The sequence below is a fragment of the Rhinolophus sinicus genome, linkage group LG10, assembly GCF_036562045.2.
Source record: "Rhinolophus sinicus isolate RSC01 linkage group LG10, ASM3656204v1, whole genome shotgun sequence".
In the NCBI taxonomy this organism is placed as follows: Eukaryota; Metazoa; Chordata; class Mammalia; order Chiroptera; family Rhinolophidae; genus Rhinolophus; species Rhinolophus sinicus.
Window position 1 is genome coordinate 28,230,496 of NC_133759.1, and position 20,853 is coordinate 28,251,348.

The following is a 20,853-nucleotide window of genomic DNA, read 5'->3' on the forward strand; positions in this document are numbered from 1 at the left end:
AGTGAATCTCTTTCAAAGAAAAAAATTGTTTCTATTAATGTGATATTATTAGCTATCTAACCAAACTCTGAAGTGATTATCTGATATATGTGTATAATTTTATTTCACTGCTATAATATAAATCTTTACGGTATCTTATTTGCCTCACTGAGAATCCCTTTGCATTATTTAATATTATTATAATAGAGCTCACAGTCAGTTTGTTGACCTTTTATCTTTTAAGAATGGTTTAATGAATTAAATTTTAAGAAATTTTTAATGTATTAAAAGCATATCAATGTCAAATGAGTCCTTTAGATTTGGAAAAATGTGTTATAGAGCAGTTGAATTACTACTGTTTTGTGCAGTTGAAATCTGTTGCTTAAACTGGAACCCATACACCCCATAAGGATTTAATATGCTTATTACAAATGATGAAAATAGAAGGGGGGCGGGGAAGGATGATACCATGGATATAAAAATAAACTGCAGAATTTCGTCTTTTTCAATTTTATATTTTGCCAGAGAGGAGTCTATGTGAAATCACTGTGCATTTCATTCCTCCCCCACACTCGCAAATGAAGAGATAAGTCTTGGGCTTGCTTGAGTTAGACCCGAACCCTGATTTCTTTCTGAAGAATCACATGTTGCAGGCAGAAGTCCCTCCTGGCTCACAGGAGATCCGCTTGTCTTTAGGCCTGAAAGACTGGATTCTTTTCCAGCTCCTTCTGTAGAGTTTAGGTCATAGTGAAGATGATTTGGATGTCCCTGGTTCATACCAGACCATGGACCTACACTATTGAGGTACTCAGTATCTGCATCATCTTCAAGAAGGGACTTCCTGGTTTTTGTAAGCCCCTGGTTTTATTCTTAGAAATACCTCCCCTGGAAAAACCCAGACTAGCCTCAGGAATTACCAAAGCTCTTGGCTGGCCCTGACTAGGCGAGATACCTCCTCTACAGACCTGTCCCTTGTGCTTCAGTCGGGGCTGCCATACTGTGAGCTTCGTCTTCTCACTGGGGCAGTGGCTCTGGGCAGATCTGTTTACTGACAGCATATTTTCACAACTTTACATGCTCTCATTCAAGAAATAAGAATACCTTGCCCTTGATAATAGTTCACGGTTTTCTCAACACCTTCACGTACTCCGCAGACCAACATTTTTGTAGGAGAGAAAAATGAGAAAACCAAGTCTAAGGTGTTGTCTAAGTTTTCTCATCCCTGGTTAAGTCTGTTGCTCTTTCCCCTACCTCAAGCCATCTCCTGAAAATACACACGGACATTTTAGAAAAGGGAAAATGAGACTTGGGGACTTTCTCTGTTTCTCATAGAAGATGGGAAGGTTTATTGTTGGGTTAGGAAGAGGAAAGCATATGAGAACATTCTCCTGATATGTTTGACATATTATCCATGGGAATTTCTGAGACTGTGTGGAAAGTTGCCCCTTCCAATCTTTGGTTGTATGAAAATATCTGGGAGAGCTCAACCCCTTCAAAGCTCCCTGGTTTTAAAGGTTTCTTTTCTGACCGTGCTTATCAAATTTTCCAGATAAGCTTATTAGAGGAACTTTATTAATGATTATTTTGCTGGAATTGTCTCTTCCATAGAACAAATCAGTTTTAACTTGATGACTTCTTTTTAGGTGTGTGCTTATTCTGGTTTTATTTGTGTTTTAATATGTGTGACTTTTGGAGTTAAATTAGCAATTTCTGTTTTCACAAGGACTGTTTGAAAGCCTATAATTGTCAAGTTAAAACTTTTGAATTCATTATATAATTATTTTTTCCTTTATTTTTTAAATCTCATGCAGTACTTTAGTTTCTTCTAAAGGAAGACATGATATTTTATAACAATGCTTTAGAAAATATATGAAGTTCATATAAACAATATTCAATTAGTTTAATCTGGTAGCTGCACCCTTCTGTCTCTTAACACCAAATTCTACAATATAATGAAACAGGTCTAGTTATGGGCGGGAACTTAATACGTGATTAAAAGTTTATTTGTTAGGAATCCAGCATTATTTTAAGATCTTAGTTATGTGCTTGTAAAAGGCTTCCCGTTAATAATCATCTTTAAAAAGCTAGAGCATTTTTAAAAGGCCAGATTTAGAAAATAATACTGTATCTACAAAAGGAAGGAAAGAGTAAAAAGATAGAACCGTGATACTCAAGACAGAGTTAATATATAGACATTTGAGAATGTGGAATGTGTAGACATCACCAATAAGAGTGCCTTAGAATAGCACATGTCTTACATATCACTTCTAAGAAAACATTTATCGTTTGCATACCTTGAAAATTACATTCAGATTGGATTTGTAAAATTAATGATAAAGCCACTCACTACTAAAAATTAGAGATTAATGAGCTAAATTTAGCAAAGGACTACCAGCATGTCTTAAAAAAGAATTTTTCCAAATAAAGAAGCTCCCTATGACATCAGTATAGTTGCAGTGGTTTCTGAGGTAAGCATTAGCATCAGACAGACGTTAAGTTTAGTTCTCAGCCTTGCCTAGGGACAAAGTACTTAACCTTTTTGTTTTAAGAGCATCTTCTCAATTTTTAAATGGGGCGATAATCATACCTACTGAGGGTTACTGTACAGGTTACAGTTAATGTCTGTTAACACGATGCCCAGCACATCATAAGCAACTAATGAATGTCAGCGTGTATTATCCTGATTATTATTAAAACTGCATCAAACTTTGTGTGTGTGCATGCACACACGTGTGTGCTGTGTGCTTGCAGGTAATTGCTCCTGCCTCAAGGAATAGTACAATCACCAATCAGGACCCTGGTACAGTTCATATAGTACAGTGTGCATGTCGTATGTAGTGCCTATGTAGTATGTTCATTTTGTAAAATGATTTAATGCGTACTGCAATACATGGAGAAACAAAATCGATTTTGCATGGAAAATGTGTGCTCTACCTCACACTTTTAGTAAAATAAAAAGCAGGCCTTAGTGCTGCACCCTTTCCCCACGTGGGAAGGTTAATAGTAGAAGCTTCAATTCTTAACTACTTCCTCGGCGCCACCGTAATGATGGAGTAGCACACCCTACCTTGATAAAAGCTATTCAGAAAGCAACTGCATTTATTTTACCTCCTGTGCTATTTGCGGAGAAGAGCTGAAGAGTAGTTTGTTTTGCCTGGAATGAACTACTTTATGAATTTTAATGTGTGATATAATATTAAAAGCTAAACCAGGATTAAAGAAGATTTTTTTTGTACTAAGCTAAAATAGTACTTAGTAGAGTGAGGTATAAAAGATTTTTGTTTCCATTTTTACCTGGGGAAAAATTCAGCTTTCATATTTTTGAAAAGCTGTCCAAGTCAGTTCCCCTTAAGCAATAGCTTGTGTTTAGGAAAAAATGTGATTCCAGAATTCTAATAGCTTATCTATGATAAGATGCGTATCTGAGCCAACAAGATGATAAAAGAGAGCTTTTGTAAATCTTTTTTAAATGAGTAATACAGTTTCTTTATATTTTTAAAAGTTGTTGCTCTCACTTTTTAAAAAAAAAATTTTAATGTTTCATGTGTAGTTCTTTTCCACTTTTTGTTTTGATTGTGTTGGCTACTAAGAAACAGTGTTTTAATTTTGTTTTCCTAATTTAAAATTCTTGCTCTTTGGTTCAAGTGGTAGTTGCTTTAAAAAAAATATTTAACCAAAGAAATTTTTAGAACCAAAATCAAGGGTTGTGACAAATGGTTATAGCCCACCTGGAAGATAAATTCTTAAACATAATTTTTACAAAAGAATGCAAATTATTTCAGAAACATAAAACGCCAAGTTTCCAAAGCCTGTCCTCTTAACTATTGCTAAGCAGATTGCTACCAAGGAACTGTTTCTTCCAATGCACTGGACTTCATGCCCCCATTTCCATAACATTCAATTTTCAAAGCGATTGACATGGCTTTTCTTTTCTCTTTCATTTAAGCAGTGAGAAAAATAGGTATTAAAGGGGACCCCGTGGGGTGATCAAATCTATCCTTCTGCCTCAAAGCAAGACCACCCCAGAGCAAAGTTGCGAATCTCACCAAAGCAACTTTCTGGGCAATTTATGGTAATGCGTTAACTCTTCTGGCTCCTACAGTGGTGTTTAGCAGATTATTGCTTCAAAGCCTTGTGTTGGTTCTTAGTGGCCTCGAGTCGTTAATATACCTTTGTAGTGCCCTTGCTTACTGGCGTCACAGAACTAGAAGGGAAACTCTGGAAACCTAGCCTACACTCTTGCCACTCTTGTCTCCAGTTTATAGTTTATGAGAGGCAAATGGGGCCCAGCCCATTGGTCACTTGTCCTGTCTCATCGGCTGTGTTCTCACTCTGGGCCTGTCCTGTAACCATTTCACAGCATTTTCCTTTCAGTGCTTAGGTAGTGTCAAGGTGGAAGACTCTAGCTGCCTTTTCAAGTCAAGCCAGAGGTGAATTATTTTGCTAACTGGCTAAAAGTTTGAAGCATTAGGAGGCAGCTTTTAATGGGTCTCATATTTACCCTTTAAGTACAAAGCCTAGGGTAACCTCTGTCCCACTTTTGATGCCAAATATTTTGGGACAGGGTGAATGAAATAAACGTGGAAGACTTGCCATATGATTAGGAGGGTATGTCATTTAATGCCCCCAAATTATTCATTTATCCTAAAATGCATTTCATTTTCTAGTACTTATAGTATATGTGAGAAATGGTCCAAGATGGTAAACTTCTAGAGTACCAAAAAACCTGTGTTTTGTAAAGGCCCCTAAGAAATTAGGTCTTTATGAATCCCTTTGCTGGGAAAAACATGGTCCTGTATCTGTGGTAACTTTTCATTCACATTTTCATCAGTTCTTCAGTAAAACAGCAGCTGCATAGTTCATATGTAAATTTACCAGACTGGTTAATATAACTGCATAATAAAAATTAAATTTGGAATTTTAAAGGTTAATAATAGTATTAATAAATTTTGAGGATGTGGTTTAATTTTCCCCCTAAAATTTTATGCGGTTTTCTGCTGATCGCTGCTTATCATTATTACCAAAGACTTTGATACCAATTTTTCACTCGAGATTATACATTTTGAATGTATTTTTAAAGTCACTGGTAATATATTTTGTGTAACTTGCAGCAGTGTTCTATTAAATATTGTGGAACATTTTCTTATAGTCTGGTTCCATAAGTCAAAAAGAAATAGTTATATACAGGGGTGCCAGGAAAAGATGAAATAATTATACAGAACAGCTTGGACAAGCACGTGTAAAATGCAACCAGCCTTTATGATAATTAAGCAAGGCACTCTACCTGTTTCATGGATGGATAGAAGATTTAAATATGCAGCTCTGCAAATGGCTTTGTTATGGAAGATTTTTAAAATGAAACATAAGAGGGAAAAGCATTAAAAAAAAGTCTAAAATTACAAAGGCCATAGTATGTAATAACTATTAGTGATGCAATTGTCTATTAGGCACCAGGCACCCAGTGAAGACATAGCACTGTGTGCGTTTTGATTTTAATTGTAGATTTTCTTTGTTAGAATTGCAATGGAAGGTAATTGGGAAACAATTAGGTTAGGGTTTGCAAGTCTTTGAAACTATTCCGTTTTCCAGAAAACTTACTTTATAGCATTATAATTCCTGGTTGTCAGCTGGCAGTTGCTGTCATATTACAGATGCAATCACCTGTGACAATGGAACTTCCTTAACTTAAGCAATCTGATCTCGGGGTAATAACTAATGTTGAATGACTGCACTGTTGACCACCTTGATCATAAAAAGAGCAACAATGTCCAGTTTGGATGCTGAGCCCGAGAAGCTTTAAAACATTTTGACCAATGAAAAATGATAGTCGTGTTCAAAATGTTTCGTAGGTGAAAACAGCTACTATTGCCACTGAGAGGAATGGGAAACCAGAGAACAATACCATGAACATTAATGCTTCCATTTATGATGAGATTCAGCAGGAAATGAAGCGCGCTAAAGTGTCCCAAGCACTATTTGCAAAGGTTGCAGCAACCAAAAGCCAGGTAAGAGCCTCTGTTAGGCGTTGAGAATGTTTATCTGCGATGTCTGTGAAAATTTCATTCAGAGAGGTGTCTATCTTCCATATGAACTTGCATCACTGAGAGGTCACAGTCTTCAGGATTGTTTACAGAGCTCTAGGATGAAACAAAATGTTCTGATTCAGATAATAGACACTTGGTTTTATTTCCTTCAACAGCCAGTCTCCAAACCATTTCTTAGTAAAACCCTGAGTCAATTTATAGTTAATTTGCAAAAGAAGAATATTATAACATACAGGAAGTTTCTCAGTCTGGTCTATTGTACTAGAACAAATAACTTGAGTTACTATTGTTTCATTATTACTTAGATCACCTTGATTTCCATCCTAAAATACTACAAACATTGTAGTTTCTTCTGTTCCAACTCAGGCATCTATATAGCTATTAGGCACATTTATTAAAACAAACTGACACAAACATACACATATCTTTGCGTATTAATGATTTTAATTTTTCTATAGATATATGACACAGAAATTGAATTACAGTTCTATTTTTGATGAATTACAAATGAAAAGAATTGAATTGGAAAAGTTATAAATCCTTACAAAACAAAATAAAAACATAAAGGATATATAATGCAGTTATTTATTTATATAATTGTCATAGATTGATAATTGTTTATCAAAAGCAGAGTCATCTATATGAACAGACTCACAATTATCTATAAACCTTTGTTCAAAGCCAAGAATACTTCTTAATGGACCAGAAGAATACTAAACTCTCGTGCAAAAAGATTTGATAACACTATCGAGGTGAGAATTTAGGGACATCAACGGCTTGGGTGAGATTTTTCACAACTTGAAATTTTAAACACATAATATTTTTATTTTCATTAATGAACCCTCCTTTATAAGACAGCCTGGTTGCTGTCAACTTCTGATAAAAATATACAATGCTGAGAGTATTTACAGTATAATACTTTTTTTAACTTTTCCTAAAATTCACTCTGTCAACATTAATAGTGGTACTTGACAGGAGTTTTGCTTTAGAAAAGGTTGTTCTTGTTTAAGTTATAGGCTGGTTGAAATACTTAAGGGATATCTTGGAAATGTTATATAAAAATGATTAAACTCAAGCTGTGGACTGTAAAAATTACAGCTTTACAGGCCACATGCCTGCCTACCCTTCAATCACTGTCAAAGTGATAATTTCTACAATAATATGTTTCTTTTATTGTGAGATTCTAAACATCCAGTGCTGTTTAAACATTAAACTGAATTGTTTATGTTAGAGCTGTACTCAGCGTGTCATACATCAGGCCACCGTAATCTCTCATGGAATGTAAAATTCTGTCATGAATCATGGCTTGTATATCGGAAATTACTGTAATTTTGATTGGAAATTACAGGGCTCTTGAAATGTTTCTAATTATGATAGAATGTTAGAGCCGCTTCAAACCTGTGTGCTTCTTCAGATGTCTTCATTTACATGCCAAGACTATGCATTAAGGAGAAATGTCCTGGTCTCACTTTACCCCTCACCCACCCACCCTGCACATTCTTGTTGTGGCTCTTCACTCTAGTGATGATGAGGAGCTCATATTTAAATATATATTATTTTGCTTTTCTGATCCTACATCTTTTCTGACCTATCCAATTTATCAAGAATATCAGACTATGTTTTTACCAGGCCAAACACTTTCCCCATATTTCCCAAGATAGATACACAGAGAAACTAGACATGTATTATTGTTTTAAGGGGCAGCCTTAAGCAAACAAACATAAATATTAAAGCTTTTTGATAACTGTCATGCAGTTGCTTCTCATCTGTCATTTAATCTACCCCCCCCCCCTTCCCTTCTGACTGTATAGCTTAGCTCCTTAGCAACCCCTTTGCTACCTTCTTGCTTTTAAATGATATCCCAAATTCTCCCCACCTGGGCTGAGTTACTCATTTTGAACCTATTCAGACAGTGGCTGCTATGGGTTGATAACGTCATGTGAGTGATATTCTGGGAGGTTTTAAATACCCTTGCTCTTTGTACCCCTGTCCTATGAAGCTCCCCATGAGTCTCTTTCAACAATGTCCATTGGCAGCTTTTATGTGTCTGCCATGATGATGTTTCCCAAAAACCCTAGCTTGAGAGAGAATCTAAGGGGCTGGTTGATGGCTAAGGGGTCAAGCAAACGGTTAACTTCATTCCCTCAGATGGTTATTCCTAACTCCTGATTTACTGTAACTCCCTTATTTGTGTAGTTTTCTCTTAGTTATTCAATTTAGATGTTAGCAGTACCCTCTTTATGAAAATAGGTAGCAATATTGATGGTTATTTAAAAACAGGACAGTCCAAAAACTGTATGTATCACTAAAAGAGGAAATAGGACAAGGGAAGGTAATCATTGACTTCTGTTTCCTGCCATGGTTTTTGTAAAAACAAAAAAACCTCAAAACTAGCAAACAAACCAAAGTAAGTACGTAAATGGATAAATAAATAATCAGTCTTCAGGCTTTATCATGATCAAAATTCCTAACTTCTACAAGACTTAATTACCCCTTTTAGACGTGTGCCAAAGCGTGTCAGAATGAGGCAGAGGTCCCTGAAAATGGAGCATGGATAAAGAGGGAAGCACTTAGTCACTTCCATCTTAGCCCGTCCGCTCCATCTGCGTCTGTGTCTTGCCCTGATTTTCCAGGTTGATTTAACATCCATTGCGTTTTTTGTTCTAGACCTCATCGTGTGATAACACGTATATTAATCTACTTTCCATTCTCAGAATAACCCTGTGAGCTAGCGTTGTTTTCCTCATTGTATACACCCGAGGGTCACTTGACTAATAGATAAGAGAGCTAACCCCCAATTCTCGGCATCTGCCCTCCTATGTTGGTGTCTCCTCAGGGTTCCAGAAAGCATCAGTACTGAAGTTATATACCCTGCTCCAAGAAAGAGGAATTGGGGATACTGCACTAATTGATATTGTGGTGGCTTTCCTTTCTTCATTGACTTATTCATGGGATACGGGTTCTTACTAACATATAGGGCTCTTGGAATTTCGGCTTTTTCCTGCCTAGCAGAGGGGCAGAGAGGAGACGTTGTAGAGCACTCAGGAGGCTATGGTCCAGGTTGTGTCACTGGTATGATAATATTGCAAAATTGTGTAACCTGTTTGAGCCTGAGATTCTTTTAACATGGGAGAAGGTCACAAGCTATAATGTATACAGAAAAACTTTTAAATTATACAGCCCTATACACAAATGGCTAATATCATAATGTGTCAACCAAGAGGCTCAGCCCTGTACAAGAGACTTTTATTATTATTATCTCGTCATGTATCTCAAATACCTTTCATTTTAAAAGGTAAAGCTTTAGGTCATTACCCTGAATTACAGGCAGCGTAATTATTTTAAAGTTACTATAGTTCCAGAATGTTATGGAACCAGACACATCATAGTTGTGTTATGCAGTGACTAATGCACAAAATATTTTCAGTAAAAGAAACCAACTCTGTAGATTCCACCATTTCACATGTATTATATTATCTCTTCTCTTTGATGAGTAATAGAAATGAGATTGTTTTTAACTCTAATAGAAATGTGTGAATAAAATATGCAGGTACAAACTGAAGGTAGGCTACCTTTTGTGCTTGGATAGGAAAGCAGGCTAGTGCAAACTTTAAAAGGATGATATGCTTTAAACATAATGTGAATAGCTACAAATGAATACACTTTATATTCTGGGTATTTAAATAAGCAGCAGTTTTTTCAAGTGAATCATATTGGAATTTTATCAAACATTTAGTCTGATAACATTCAAATAATTATGAGAGCAGAATTCGCTAATTTTACTGTTTAAAAAAAATAGTTGATTTGGGTAATAACCATTACAGTATCAAGGTTCAGTTACTGTTCATTGGTTATAGTGTTTTCATATGGGAGATGGAAATGGAATTTTTTCTTTAATGGTGGCAGATGTTGGAATCTAATTTTATTCCGCAGCAAACCCCCTGAGAGCTCTGAGACTTAAGGTGTATGTCCAGCAAGGGGACATTAGCAGCGCTGTAGGCCTTGCTTTGTACATCGGATTGTTACATTGATTTTCATGTTGGCAGAGGTGGAACTTGCAGATACAGTAATGCAGTAAGAGTGAAGGGCTTTTACAGCGCGGCACTGTATCTCCACTTGTGTTTAGAAAATGATTTCTCTCTCGTGCTTTATTGAACAGGGTATTTCTTTCAGGTAAAGCTACTAGATGATGAAAATTGTATTTGACTGAACACGCTTTCAATATAATCTTTTACAATCGCTACCCACCAGTCCTCTAGAGTTAGAGGACCCTGTGGCTGCTACAACTTCAGCTGGTTGATAGGTGTGGTTTTTAAACAGTAGAAAAAGAGGATTTCTGCCTCTCTGAAGATAGCACAACCAGCTAAAGAGATGAAGTAATTTAAAGACTTTCGCTTTCTTCCATCTCCTTTTGTGATATTTTTATCATTGACATTGGAGCCTTCTAGGATGAGAGAGGAAAAGGAGGGGGAAAGAAAGAGAAAAGAAAACTTTAGTGCTCCTTGGGTTTGTAGGTGGAAAAAAAAAATTGTCTTTTTGACCTCTGGATTTGGCCATTCTTAGATGGTGATTGGAATTCTTAAATAGAAGTAAGATATATCATAAAATGGGTTGGAAGTAGGATTAAAAATGTAATTTTCATTGCTGGGAATAGGAATCTGTACTGATAAAATCCAGGGGAAAAAATCATGGAACTGTGATTGCATTCTGTATTTTAGCATATGAGTGAAAGCATCTTTTCTTTGGTTAGAATTAAATTACACTTCATAGAAACTACACTTTGAAGCTCTATGCTGATTCATTCTTTTGGAATGTTCATGTGACAGACTGCTGCAGTGTGATTGCACCTGTGTAGTCTCCGATTTAAGATACACAGGAGGCCCCTGCTGATTTGAGAATCACGGTTTCTGTTATTTCTGGTGCCACACCCTTTTCCAGCAGTCTGTGGGAAGAGCTTTAAGTTGTGTCCTATTCGTAGCACTTTCTCTTGGCAAATAGAGTTGTTGTTTTGTTTTTGTTTTTTCCCACCATGGTCTGAGGAGAAAACAGCCTCTTTACACGTTCTCCGTCTCGTGCTTTATTTTATTTATTTACTTATTTATTTTTTACTGGGTAGAGGAGACTCTGGGGAGATACAACGTAGGTTTCCCTGGAGGAGGAAGGGACAAGAGGAGTACTTACAGGAGAGAGGGGAGAAAAGTAAGACACTCAGGGTGCAGCCATCTCAGCCATCTGCTGTGTCCCTGTTTGACACACATTTTTGGCAGCCCCTCCTGTGTTGCATTCTTGAGTAAAAAGGCTATGGAGTTCCATCGGTCTCCTATTTAAGGTGTTCTGTGCTAGCCAATTGCTAAAAATCCTTCTAAATATTGGGAATCCATATTGCATTTAGTTGCAGACCTCTCTTTATATCTCTATCTAGTTGATTGCTAAACAGGACTATTGGAATTAATGACTTTAAATACATAAATATGGACATACTCGAATAGTTAAGGTACATGATTGTATGTTATATGATGTTGTAAGAGCTAGTTAAATTGTGCATTTGAATATGAGCCCTTTTCACATTTTTACATTAGAAAAACAATCATGTTTTAGTAAATCTGGGGTTTGATCAAGGAGGTCCAGAATTATCGTGTAGAGTACTTAGTTGCTCATCATATTTTTGGCTAAAAAAGTCACATAAAGGAGTGATTTTTTTCCCCCTCATTTTTTCCCCCTCAGGCACTTGATGTTACCTATTTAAACAAGTTAGACAGAAGATTTTTGGCTATCTTTTTGCCTCTTTCAAATCATTTAGAAGTTTCACTCTTTTCCCCTAAATTAAAAATCAATTAACTGGAGTCATGTAAATACATTTTTCTCATTGACCCACTTAATAAGTTAACTGTTACGAATATAGTCATAACTCATTAAGCCCAGTTTCTCCATCTTTAGAAAATGTCATAAGAAAATTTTAGACAAGATTTGAAAAGAATCAATTTATAAATATTGGGCCAACTCTTTAAAGAAGATCATGATGTGAGGCAGTCCAAGGACGGTCCCCACAGAAGTGATCCACTTTAAAGCAGGTCAGTGTGTACTTACTAAAGCATAAGTGTACCAATTCTGTATTTGTAGACTCTGCATTACTAGAGGCCACCTTTTGTCTTAAAATGTTAGTATGAGTTGAAAAATGTGGGCTAAGACTATTATGTGCAAGTTCCTCTTTTTGGACGCTCCTCTATAATCAGCTTTTGACAGTTGAAGAGTTAGCACTTTAAGAACAGGATCAGCTAGCTACAAAATGGGAGTAGGGAAGAGACTAAACCACTGGGGTTTAACTCTTAATAGGAATTAATCTTCAAACTGAATGTCATTCAATTAAACTTAGCACATAACGATAATACTGATACAATCCTTTAACAAGGACCAACTTAAAAGACAGAGTTTTCTCAGAAGTCTCAACAGTTGTCTTTTATGTTTTTGGTAGTAAAGGTAGGTTTTATTTTAGCTTTAGCTCCTTTTTCCCTTGTATGAGAAATGAAAATAAAGGCCCTGTGAAATGAATGAGCTATGAAAATGCATTTATGCAAAATGACAATAGAAAAATAGCTCTGAAAGAAACTGCACCATTAAAATTTCACATCAATAAAAGGTGCTCAGAGAGGGATAGAAGAACTTATGTTGGTAATACGAATCTAATGTAGATTTTTTTCTGCCCTTCCAAAAGAATACCTTTAGTATCTTAAAAGTAACCTTTGAGATTACTCATTTTTTAAACTATAGTTAAGCTTTTACACATTCAGTTCTTTTGCATGACAAAATGATACAGCTAAATCATAGACCATCCATTAAAAATACATGTATAGTAAATATTTTAGAGATTAGTAGAAATATAGCTATTCTAGAATTTATCATGAAATACCTTGTAAAAACAGAAGCTCCAGACCGCTTGTGGAGTTGCCATGCAATTGTTAAACTGATGAAGTTGTCTTCTTTCTAAGTCTTAATCTAATTCTGTTGTATGTTAATAGAGAATCTGTTTTCCTTTGATTTCTTGATTCAACAATTCCAGTTGTCTTTGTGTACTTTTTTTTTTTTTTTAAATAATTCCCTCTTCAACCAGTGTGCTTGAGGAATTGGGTTTAAACACACTGTTTCATAAACTGCCAGCCTCCTCGGCCGCCTCGGTGCCTCTGATTCTGCAAATCAGATCATAGGCAGCATGCTGTCATATAATAAGGTGTCTGATCCTTATTACCAGTTTGTTGATGCACAGACTCCTTCAAATTGACCATTGCAACACATGGTTTCCCCTGAAACTAGCTGTGATAATTAGCGTGGTTCTAATGAGACAGAATGTCACTGATCTTGTGCTGAACTGTCGAGTATCGATGCTACGGATGGGAACTGTCAGAGCCTGCCATCTGTGACAGCGCTTGGCATATTCCAGTGGCAAGGTAGAGCATGCTCAATAGAGTGTTTTCAAACAAATGGCCCTTTTCTTGATGAGGGCTCTGTGTTCTGTTCAACTGGAAGAATGTTTGCCCCAACTTTGTCCTATGCTAAGTCCATTTTGAGATCCAAATGCAAATAAATATTTAAATCTCTGTTAGGTGTTACATAAAAAAGGAATCTTTTGTTTAGCAGGTGAATCTTAAGTGGCATTTCTCCCCCCCCCCCTTCTTTTTGGCCTCTCCTAATTGCCCCATATTGTCAGTTAACAGTAAAGCCGTCATTTAAGATACTTTACCCCAATTTTAAAATTGCCTTGTTTAAAAGAGATTTGCTGGGACGTTGGGATGGCTCGTGGTGATAAAGCAGTCTGATTTAACAGAGAGAAAGGGGAAACGAGAGAAATAGTTTCAAATGTGTATAGGAATACACAAGTTGAATAGAAGAATTAAAATGGACAGGAGAGTTAGAGCTGTAGACTCCAGAGAGAAGTAGAGATTTTTTGCTGGAGTAAAAGTCCAGCGCTGCTTATCATTCCAAAATATGCTTTGTTGCTTTTTATTTCCTCCTCTCTGGCAGACCACACAGGGCTTGTTCTGAAGAACATTTTCACTAATCTGATCAGGCAGCCAAATACGCCGGGAAAACTGCTTTAATGATCCCACTAATTACCTCAAGTCAATATGAACTGTATTATTAGACTGAGGGAAAATATTCCATTAGGTCTCCCCCTTGGGAGTTTCTCCGCTTTGTGATGTCACTGAAGCCTTCACCCTCTCGCTTGTAATTAATTTTATTTACACACGCAGGCACGCACAAGGTCACACCTGCACAACCGGCGCTGGCCAGGGAGCTTGTGGCACTCGGGCTTAATCAGATCTGTCATAATTACCATTCTGCATGTTTCTGACACACGCTGTGAAATATTTCAATTTAACTGCCGCTACCAGCACAACCAGATGTAGTGCGAGTGTGGCTGCATTGGAAATATTATTCCTCAGGATAAACTCTCTCCTCCTTCCCTCCCCCCTCCCCCTTTACAGCTAATGTGGCACAGAAGCTGATGTATCCTGTAAATCTTGAATGCAGCGCTAGATTGATAACAGGCGATTAGACAGTTTAACCACAAACAGCTTGTTCATTTTTCACAAATGAAAACCACATGTGGTGTAACTAAAATTTCAGGCCCTTTTTTTTTTTAAAAAAAAAGAGTTGGGGTATGTATATGTGTGTGTGTTGACAATGTACTTAAATAAAAGTAAAATGCAATGAAAAGAAGTTGTATCTAGAAAAATGGAGTTTCCACGTTATCTTATAAAAATCTTCATCAAATCCCTTTTTTTCCACTTTCACCAAAATTTGAATAGGAAAAAGATTGTATTTTCCATTGGGCTTTCCATTTTTTCTGTAAGGTTTCTTTTCTTTTTTTTTTTTTTTTTTTGGTTTTTGTGTTTTTTTTTGTTTTTTTTAGTGGGAAGGATACTAGCCCTTTGAGCTATGCCTTTTTATTTTTTTAGTGTTAAACCTTTCATTTGAACATAAATTCTGAAAGAATTTCTACAGTTGAGTATATGTAGTTTTTTAAAAGATAGTTTACCTTATTATTATTATTACTATTTTTTTAAGTGGAAAGTCGTTAGTGTAGGCTTTACGGTCATATCTCAGACAATCCAAAAACAATCAGAAAATTTATTTCATACAGAAGTTTACGGATTTGCAGAATCATTTTGAAAAGTAGAGTTGAAAACCAGTGAACTCTGTTTCTGTAGAAATATTGGTGATAACCTGGCAGAAAGTGCAGGCACAGTAGGTAACCATATAAGGCCAAAGTTATCAACAGTCTCAGAAGAATCCAGCAATAAAAACAGTAAGGTATTGGAGCCATAAGAAGGCAAATAAGCTGGTGAGAAACTAAAATTAAGAGAGGAGAAGGAAATAGGAGCAGTGCTGATTTAGAATCATACCTCTGGAGAAGGTTCACAACAATCCACTTTAGAGAACATTTAAAACATAGAGGTAGCCTATTTAAATGTCTTTTAATGCCCAATAAAATACATTCTTTTTATCTTTGTTTTACTTTTTACTTTGTCATAACTTCAGTTATGAATCTCACTCAGAAGCCTCTTAGGATTCTGTGGTGATTCCTGTTATCTAACTGATAAGAGGTGCCATTTCTGATAGAATAGTGGGTGTCCCCCCTTTTGTTCCCTTATTTTATCCATTTTCCTTCTTCCTTAGTTATTTTTCTCACCTTTAAAAAAAATCTTTACAATTTTTCACTGGAACTTGCTTCCTTCTTACCCTGGCTATTTTCTGTGTGTTTTGCGTTTGCTCCATAATATCTTCCAACTTTGAAATCCAGCATTTCTAAACTGTCTCTTCATACTTTCTTCTGGCCTAACTATTACTTTAGAGGGGGAAAAAAAAAGTATTTGCAATTTAGTTAGAACCATTTTTCCATCTCAGCTGCTAAGCAGCTCACATGGTTAATAACAAATCATTAGGTCAGTTTCTTCACAGTGTTAATCTGCCTTTATAGTCATTTAGTGAGATGCAGTCCTTGTGGGAGATTTGTTTCAATCCCCACATGATCTATCTGTCACAACATCATTTCCCATTGAGTGTTTAACACAGAGGTGAAAGCACCCATTACTAATTAGTGAGATCAACCCACTGCTGCTACAGTCACTTGCATTTTAGGATGAGTTTAGGAAGGAAGAAAAGTGGAGGCCAAAGAATACAGCTTATGACTTCATTGCTGCTTGCTTCGATAACCCTGAAGTTTTTGCACAGCTACTTCAAGAGATGTTAGTGATAAGCCAGCGTGCAAATTGAATCACATTTTGCAGTCACTAGTAGAGCTTGCCACTTACAGGAACTTTGACTTGTTCCTTTACGAATGCAACATTTCATTTACCACCTGAAAAACCATCCCTAGTCTTCCATGTTTGTGAACTTTAGTTTTTGGGTGAGGATTTCTTTGTGCCTAGCACACCTGTTGACACAAAAGGGAACAGGAAAGAGAGCAAAGAGTTGTTGAGAGATGCTGTGATATGTATGGAATTTGAGAATATTCAGTATTTTGGGTGTGAGGGAAGAACATGTCTTTCCATTCAATTTAGATTACAGGAATCCCATTATTAAAGGAAAACATAATTGATTTTCGTTATGGACCCTCCTCAGCCCGTCTCAGAAAAGGACAGTTTTCATGTATCTGTTAGTAAGTCACAGTTGAAGATTGAGTAGAAATACAGTTCACGAACTTTATCCTGCCCCCACTCTGTTCACCTTCCTCAGACATTCTGCAGTTACTCTTCATTGCTTTCACATCCTCATGAAAATGTACAGGAAGGAGAACTGGTTCCTTTTAATATTCTGTCCTGTTTTCTTGTGGACCCACTGTCTGCATTTTTCATCATCACGGTAGAGTTCATCAGTGTCGCATTCAGTGTAGCTCATGGTTTTATTCTGAGCTGAAAGGAATGAGAGGGCATGGTTCTTGATTATCTACGTCAGATAGAAATAGTGTTAACTTGCAAACTAACAGGTGGCTTATATACTTGTACATAAAATTCAACTTTCAGAGAAAGCACTGAGGATTGCAGTGTTAGGCTCAGTTCCACTGCTGCTGAGTTGTGTAGCCCCAGGCAAGTGACTTAACCTCTCCGGCATTGGACTTCCCTTTCAAGAAGGAAAAATAGGTTGGGTCAGATTATGTCTCCTGTCCCTTGCAGTTCCAGATTCTGTGAGTTTGTTGCTGAAACAGGTGCACAAGTGTGAAAAAGGGTGCTGTTTTCATTGAAGGTACTGCCAATAGGTGTGTTAGCCTGGGAATGGGTCACAGAGGAGGTAAGATTTTGAATAATGGAAGGGCTCAGTTTGGGGGAACGAAGTGCTATTTTGGGGTCTGTGGCCAAAAAGGATTGTTCATGAGTGGCATGTAGTGAGAAGAATGGAATTGTTTGGAATCCAGTGTATGAACTCCATGTTTTATAATGCTAGATGAGCTCAAGATTGATATAATCTCATGTAAGACTTGCTATTAGAAAACTGGAAGATCTTCCTCTTATTATCAAGGACCTAGCAGAGTCAGTACAGTGTAGAGATGAGATGAGCTCAGTTTGTTTGGGGAATGGGCTTGGCTTAGAATGGGGTGGGGTAGTGGTTGCCAACACGATATGACTTGACGTTTGCTGAAGAGCTTCCTCCTTAAACGTATATTTTTAACTGATCCCTAAAAGTCTAACTTCTCTCCCCCTGCCCGTCTCTCTCTCTCTTTGGGGTGATATAAGTTCTTCTGGGAAGAATAGCACAGTCAAGAGGAAAAAATATACTCGGTCCATGAGAAATCACAGGTTTAGAAGACGTTTAGTGAAATAGGGAGTAAACAAGGAAAAAGGGGCAGGGAATGACAGCTGATCTGAGGGAGTAGCTTGAAGCCCATATTTGCAAATTCATAAATTGGTGCCTGTAGCATTTAATAGCTGCTGAGGGGTGCCCATCCCCAAATGTCTACTTTACATGTTTACCCATTTTACTTATGGTACCAACAGGAGTGCTACTTGTCATGGGTGCTACTTAGCTGATTCATTGATGGAGTATTTGGTAGTTTATATGAAATGCAGATTAGGTAAAAATAAATTACTTTCAGTGAGGTCAAGGAAGTGAAGGCTGTAAATAAAATATACATTCACAAACAGACAAATGCTGTTAGGAAACCCAGCTCAGTCCATGCCAAGCTGTTACTGTCTAAATTGCCTTCTTTCTTGCTGGATTGCAATTAATTTTTGCTTGTGTGTTTGCAGATTGGGGGAAGGGTAACAGCCTAATGGGTAATAATTTTATTTTAGTATTTTGATTAAAGAGACTAAATAACTTGGACCCTGGATAACTATAAGGACTCTAAAGCCTTATCCATCAAGCATATTTCTAGACAGAGTTATATTTCTGGATAAATTTAGCATTCAGCTACATACAGTATAAAGTTATGAGACAGTTATATGCTCAGTTATTTTCTACCTATTCCCCCTACCCCCACATTTTATTATCTTTCCTTCTCACTTTCTTTTCTTTTTTTTTTAAATTTATTGGGGAATATTGGGAACTGTGTGTTTCTCCAGGTCCCATCAGCTCCAAGTCGTTGTCCTTCAATCTAGTTGTGGAGGGCACAGCTTACTGGCCCATGTGGGAATCGAACTGGCAACCCTATTGTTCAGAGCTCGCACTCTAACCAGCTGAGCCATCCTGCCACCCTTCTTTTCTTTCTTTATTCCTCTATTTGACTAGCTTCGTTCTGCCGTGTCCTCAAATCTTAAAGGCAAATACTTTATAACCTTTGTTCTTTTAAAAAGTGGTGATAAGGGCAAGGACCATTATTTCGTTACTCTGGTCTCCTAGGATTTGCATAGTTTCTCCCTCCTCACCCACCCCAATAGCATGCCCACGCCACTATTCCATTCCTTTCTCTGTCTCCATCCAATACCCGCCTGGCTACCTTATCCCCTTCTACTTGGGAAAGCAGGCCTTTTTAGGAAAGCTTGTTAGTGTTCCTCTCCTGGCAGATAGATATTTCTCAGAGGACACTCTGCTAGTATTCTTCAACTTGATAGTCATTTTATAGTATGAAGTGAACTAAGGTAGAATATGGATGCTTTACTCAGAGGTTGTAAACCTATTTTTCTGAGTGTGTAAAAGGACCAAGAAAAAAACAGTGATGTATATATGTACTGGTGTGATTGTCAATCAAAAAATTTTCAGTTGGATAACTATTGTTTTACAAATGAAATCTCATCCAGAACTGAAATATATATATCAGATAAAAATCTTCCCCCATTTTGATTGACTTCAAGATTGGATGGGAGTAGGGCCTTCTCATCAACACCCCATCCTTCATGAACACAGCCAGGGTACTGCTGAAACACTCCTGATGGAAACCTAGGACACTGTCTGGGGACAATTGTATTAGTGACTACCTATTTCCCTCCAACTCATCCCTAAGAGGCATAGTTCTTTAGTGGCCAACCCCCCCCCCCCCCCCAAAGAAGCATGATAAGGAAATCTGTTTTGAATCTATCAATGCCAAAGTTTTCTAGCCTACTAGGAGCTTTTATATAAGGTAATTCTGGAAAAATGTTTGAAATATGTAAATATATACATTCAGTACATATATGTATCTATATGCACACATACATATGGAGTGTATGTGTGCACCCTATTCAAGATTTCTTAATCTATGCACCCCAGGGGATCCATGAATTTGGGTAGGAAAAAAAATTCCATTAACATATTACTGAAATTTGACATTTTATTCAATTATCAATATAGGAAACAAATCACGATAGTGTTAGCAATACCTATGAATTTATCACCAATAAAAATCACAAATATTTTCATATATTAAGTTATGCAGGATCTCAAAATATTATTGTTCTTCACCACTATAAAATTACAGTAGTTATTAGATCTGTTGCTAGATCTTCTTTAGTGTGTTAATAAAGAAGCACATATATTAGTGTATCACAAATTTTTGATAATTGTATTTCATAATCAATTTGATAATTGGTTTCTTCATAATCTTATGTATTTTATTTCAGGCACATAAAAACATTATTCTGGAAAAGTGTCATCCATGGGCTTTACCAGGTTGCTAGAGAGTCCATGACACAAAAAAGATGACATCAGTGATTAGATAAATTTTTGTATAGGAAAAGTAATTATGTTTTTAAATACTTAGCTGAGGAATTCTTGAATTTACCTAGGAAACATTTGTTTGTTATTTATTACTTTTCAGTGTGCTTCTTTTCCAAGCGCCCTTCACTCCCGGAGCATGTAGGCAGGGGTTATGAGCATTGCATTAACGTTTAGAACCACAACCAAAACTAAACCTTACGCGTAACCTTTTCTTCTTCAACATTCTAATGCCACATAAAGTGCAGGATTTTGTGAGACTGCCTTTGACCTTAGACTAGAATTTTTTTTTTTTGCCCGTTGAACGACACCTTTAATATCAACTTACACCTGAAATTTAAGCTGTTCTTACTTTGCTGGACAGTATGTTTTGGGAGAAATGACTCCCCATATATCTGTCCTCAAATCTCCTGGTATCCTACACAGTGGGTGGCCCATAGATGACAGTGTAATTATCTGTAGAAGGATGGAATGATTCAAAAGCAGAACTTCATCTGCTCACAATTTTGCCCTTACTAAAGGCAGTGCATTCCTCAGGGAGTCCAGGTGAGAGGAGAGAGGGCTCTGAGCTCAGAAAGGTGGAGTCTGGTCAGACGCCACTGCTGTTCTCCTGTCCTCCCCCACCCTGGGGTCCTCTCTGAGCTTGCTTCACCCACCCCCTCCGGTATAAAACAGGATCAGTGGTTGTGAGGAGTAACTGAGATGG

At 37.0% G+C, this 20,853-nt stretch overlaps 1 protein-coding gene across 9 annotated transcripts in view; it reads left to right on the forward strand.

Moving 5' to 3' along the window:
• The window catches only part of SATB1 (SATB homeobox 1), a 97,442-nt gene that overhangs the window by 60,898 nt on the left and 15,691 nt on the right, over positions 1-20,853 (forward strand). For all 9 annotated transcript variants that reach the window (XM_074312791.1, XM_019726015.2, XM_074312792.1 and 6 more), the window contains one exon: positions 5,829-5,984. In XM_074312791.1, the coding sequence (XP_074168892.1) occupies positions 5,829-5,984 (156 nt within the window). The remainder of the gene's footprint in view (positions 1-5,828; positions 5,985-20,853) is intronic.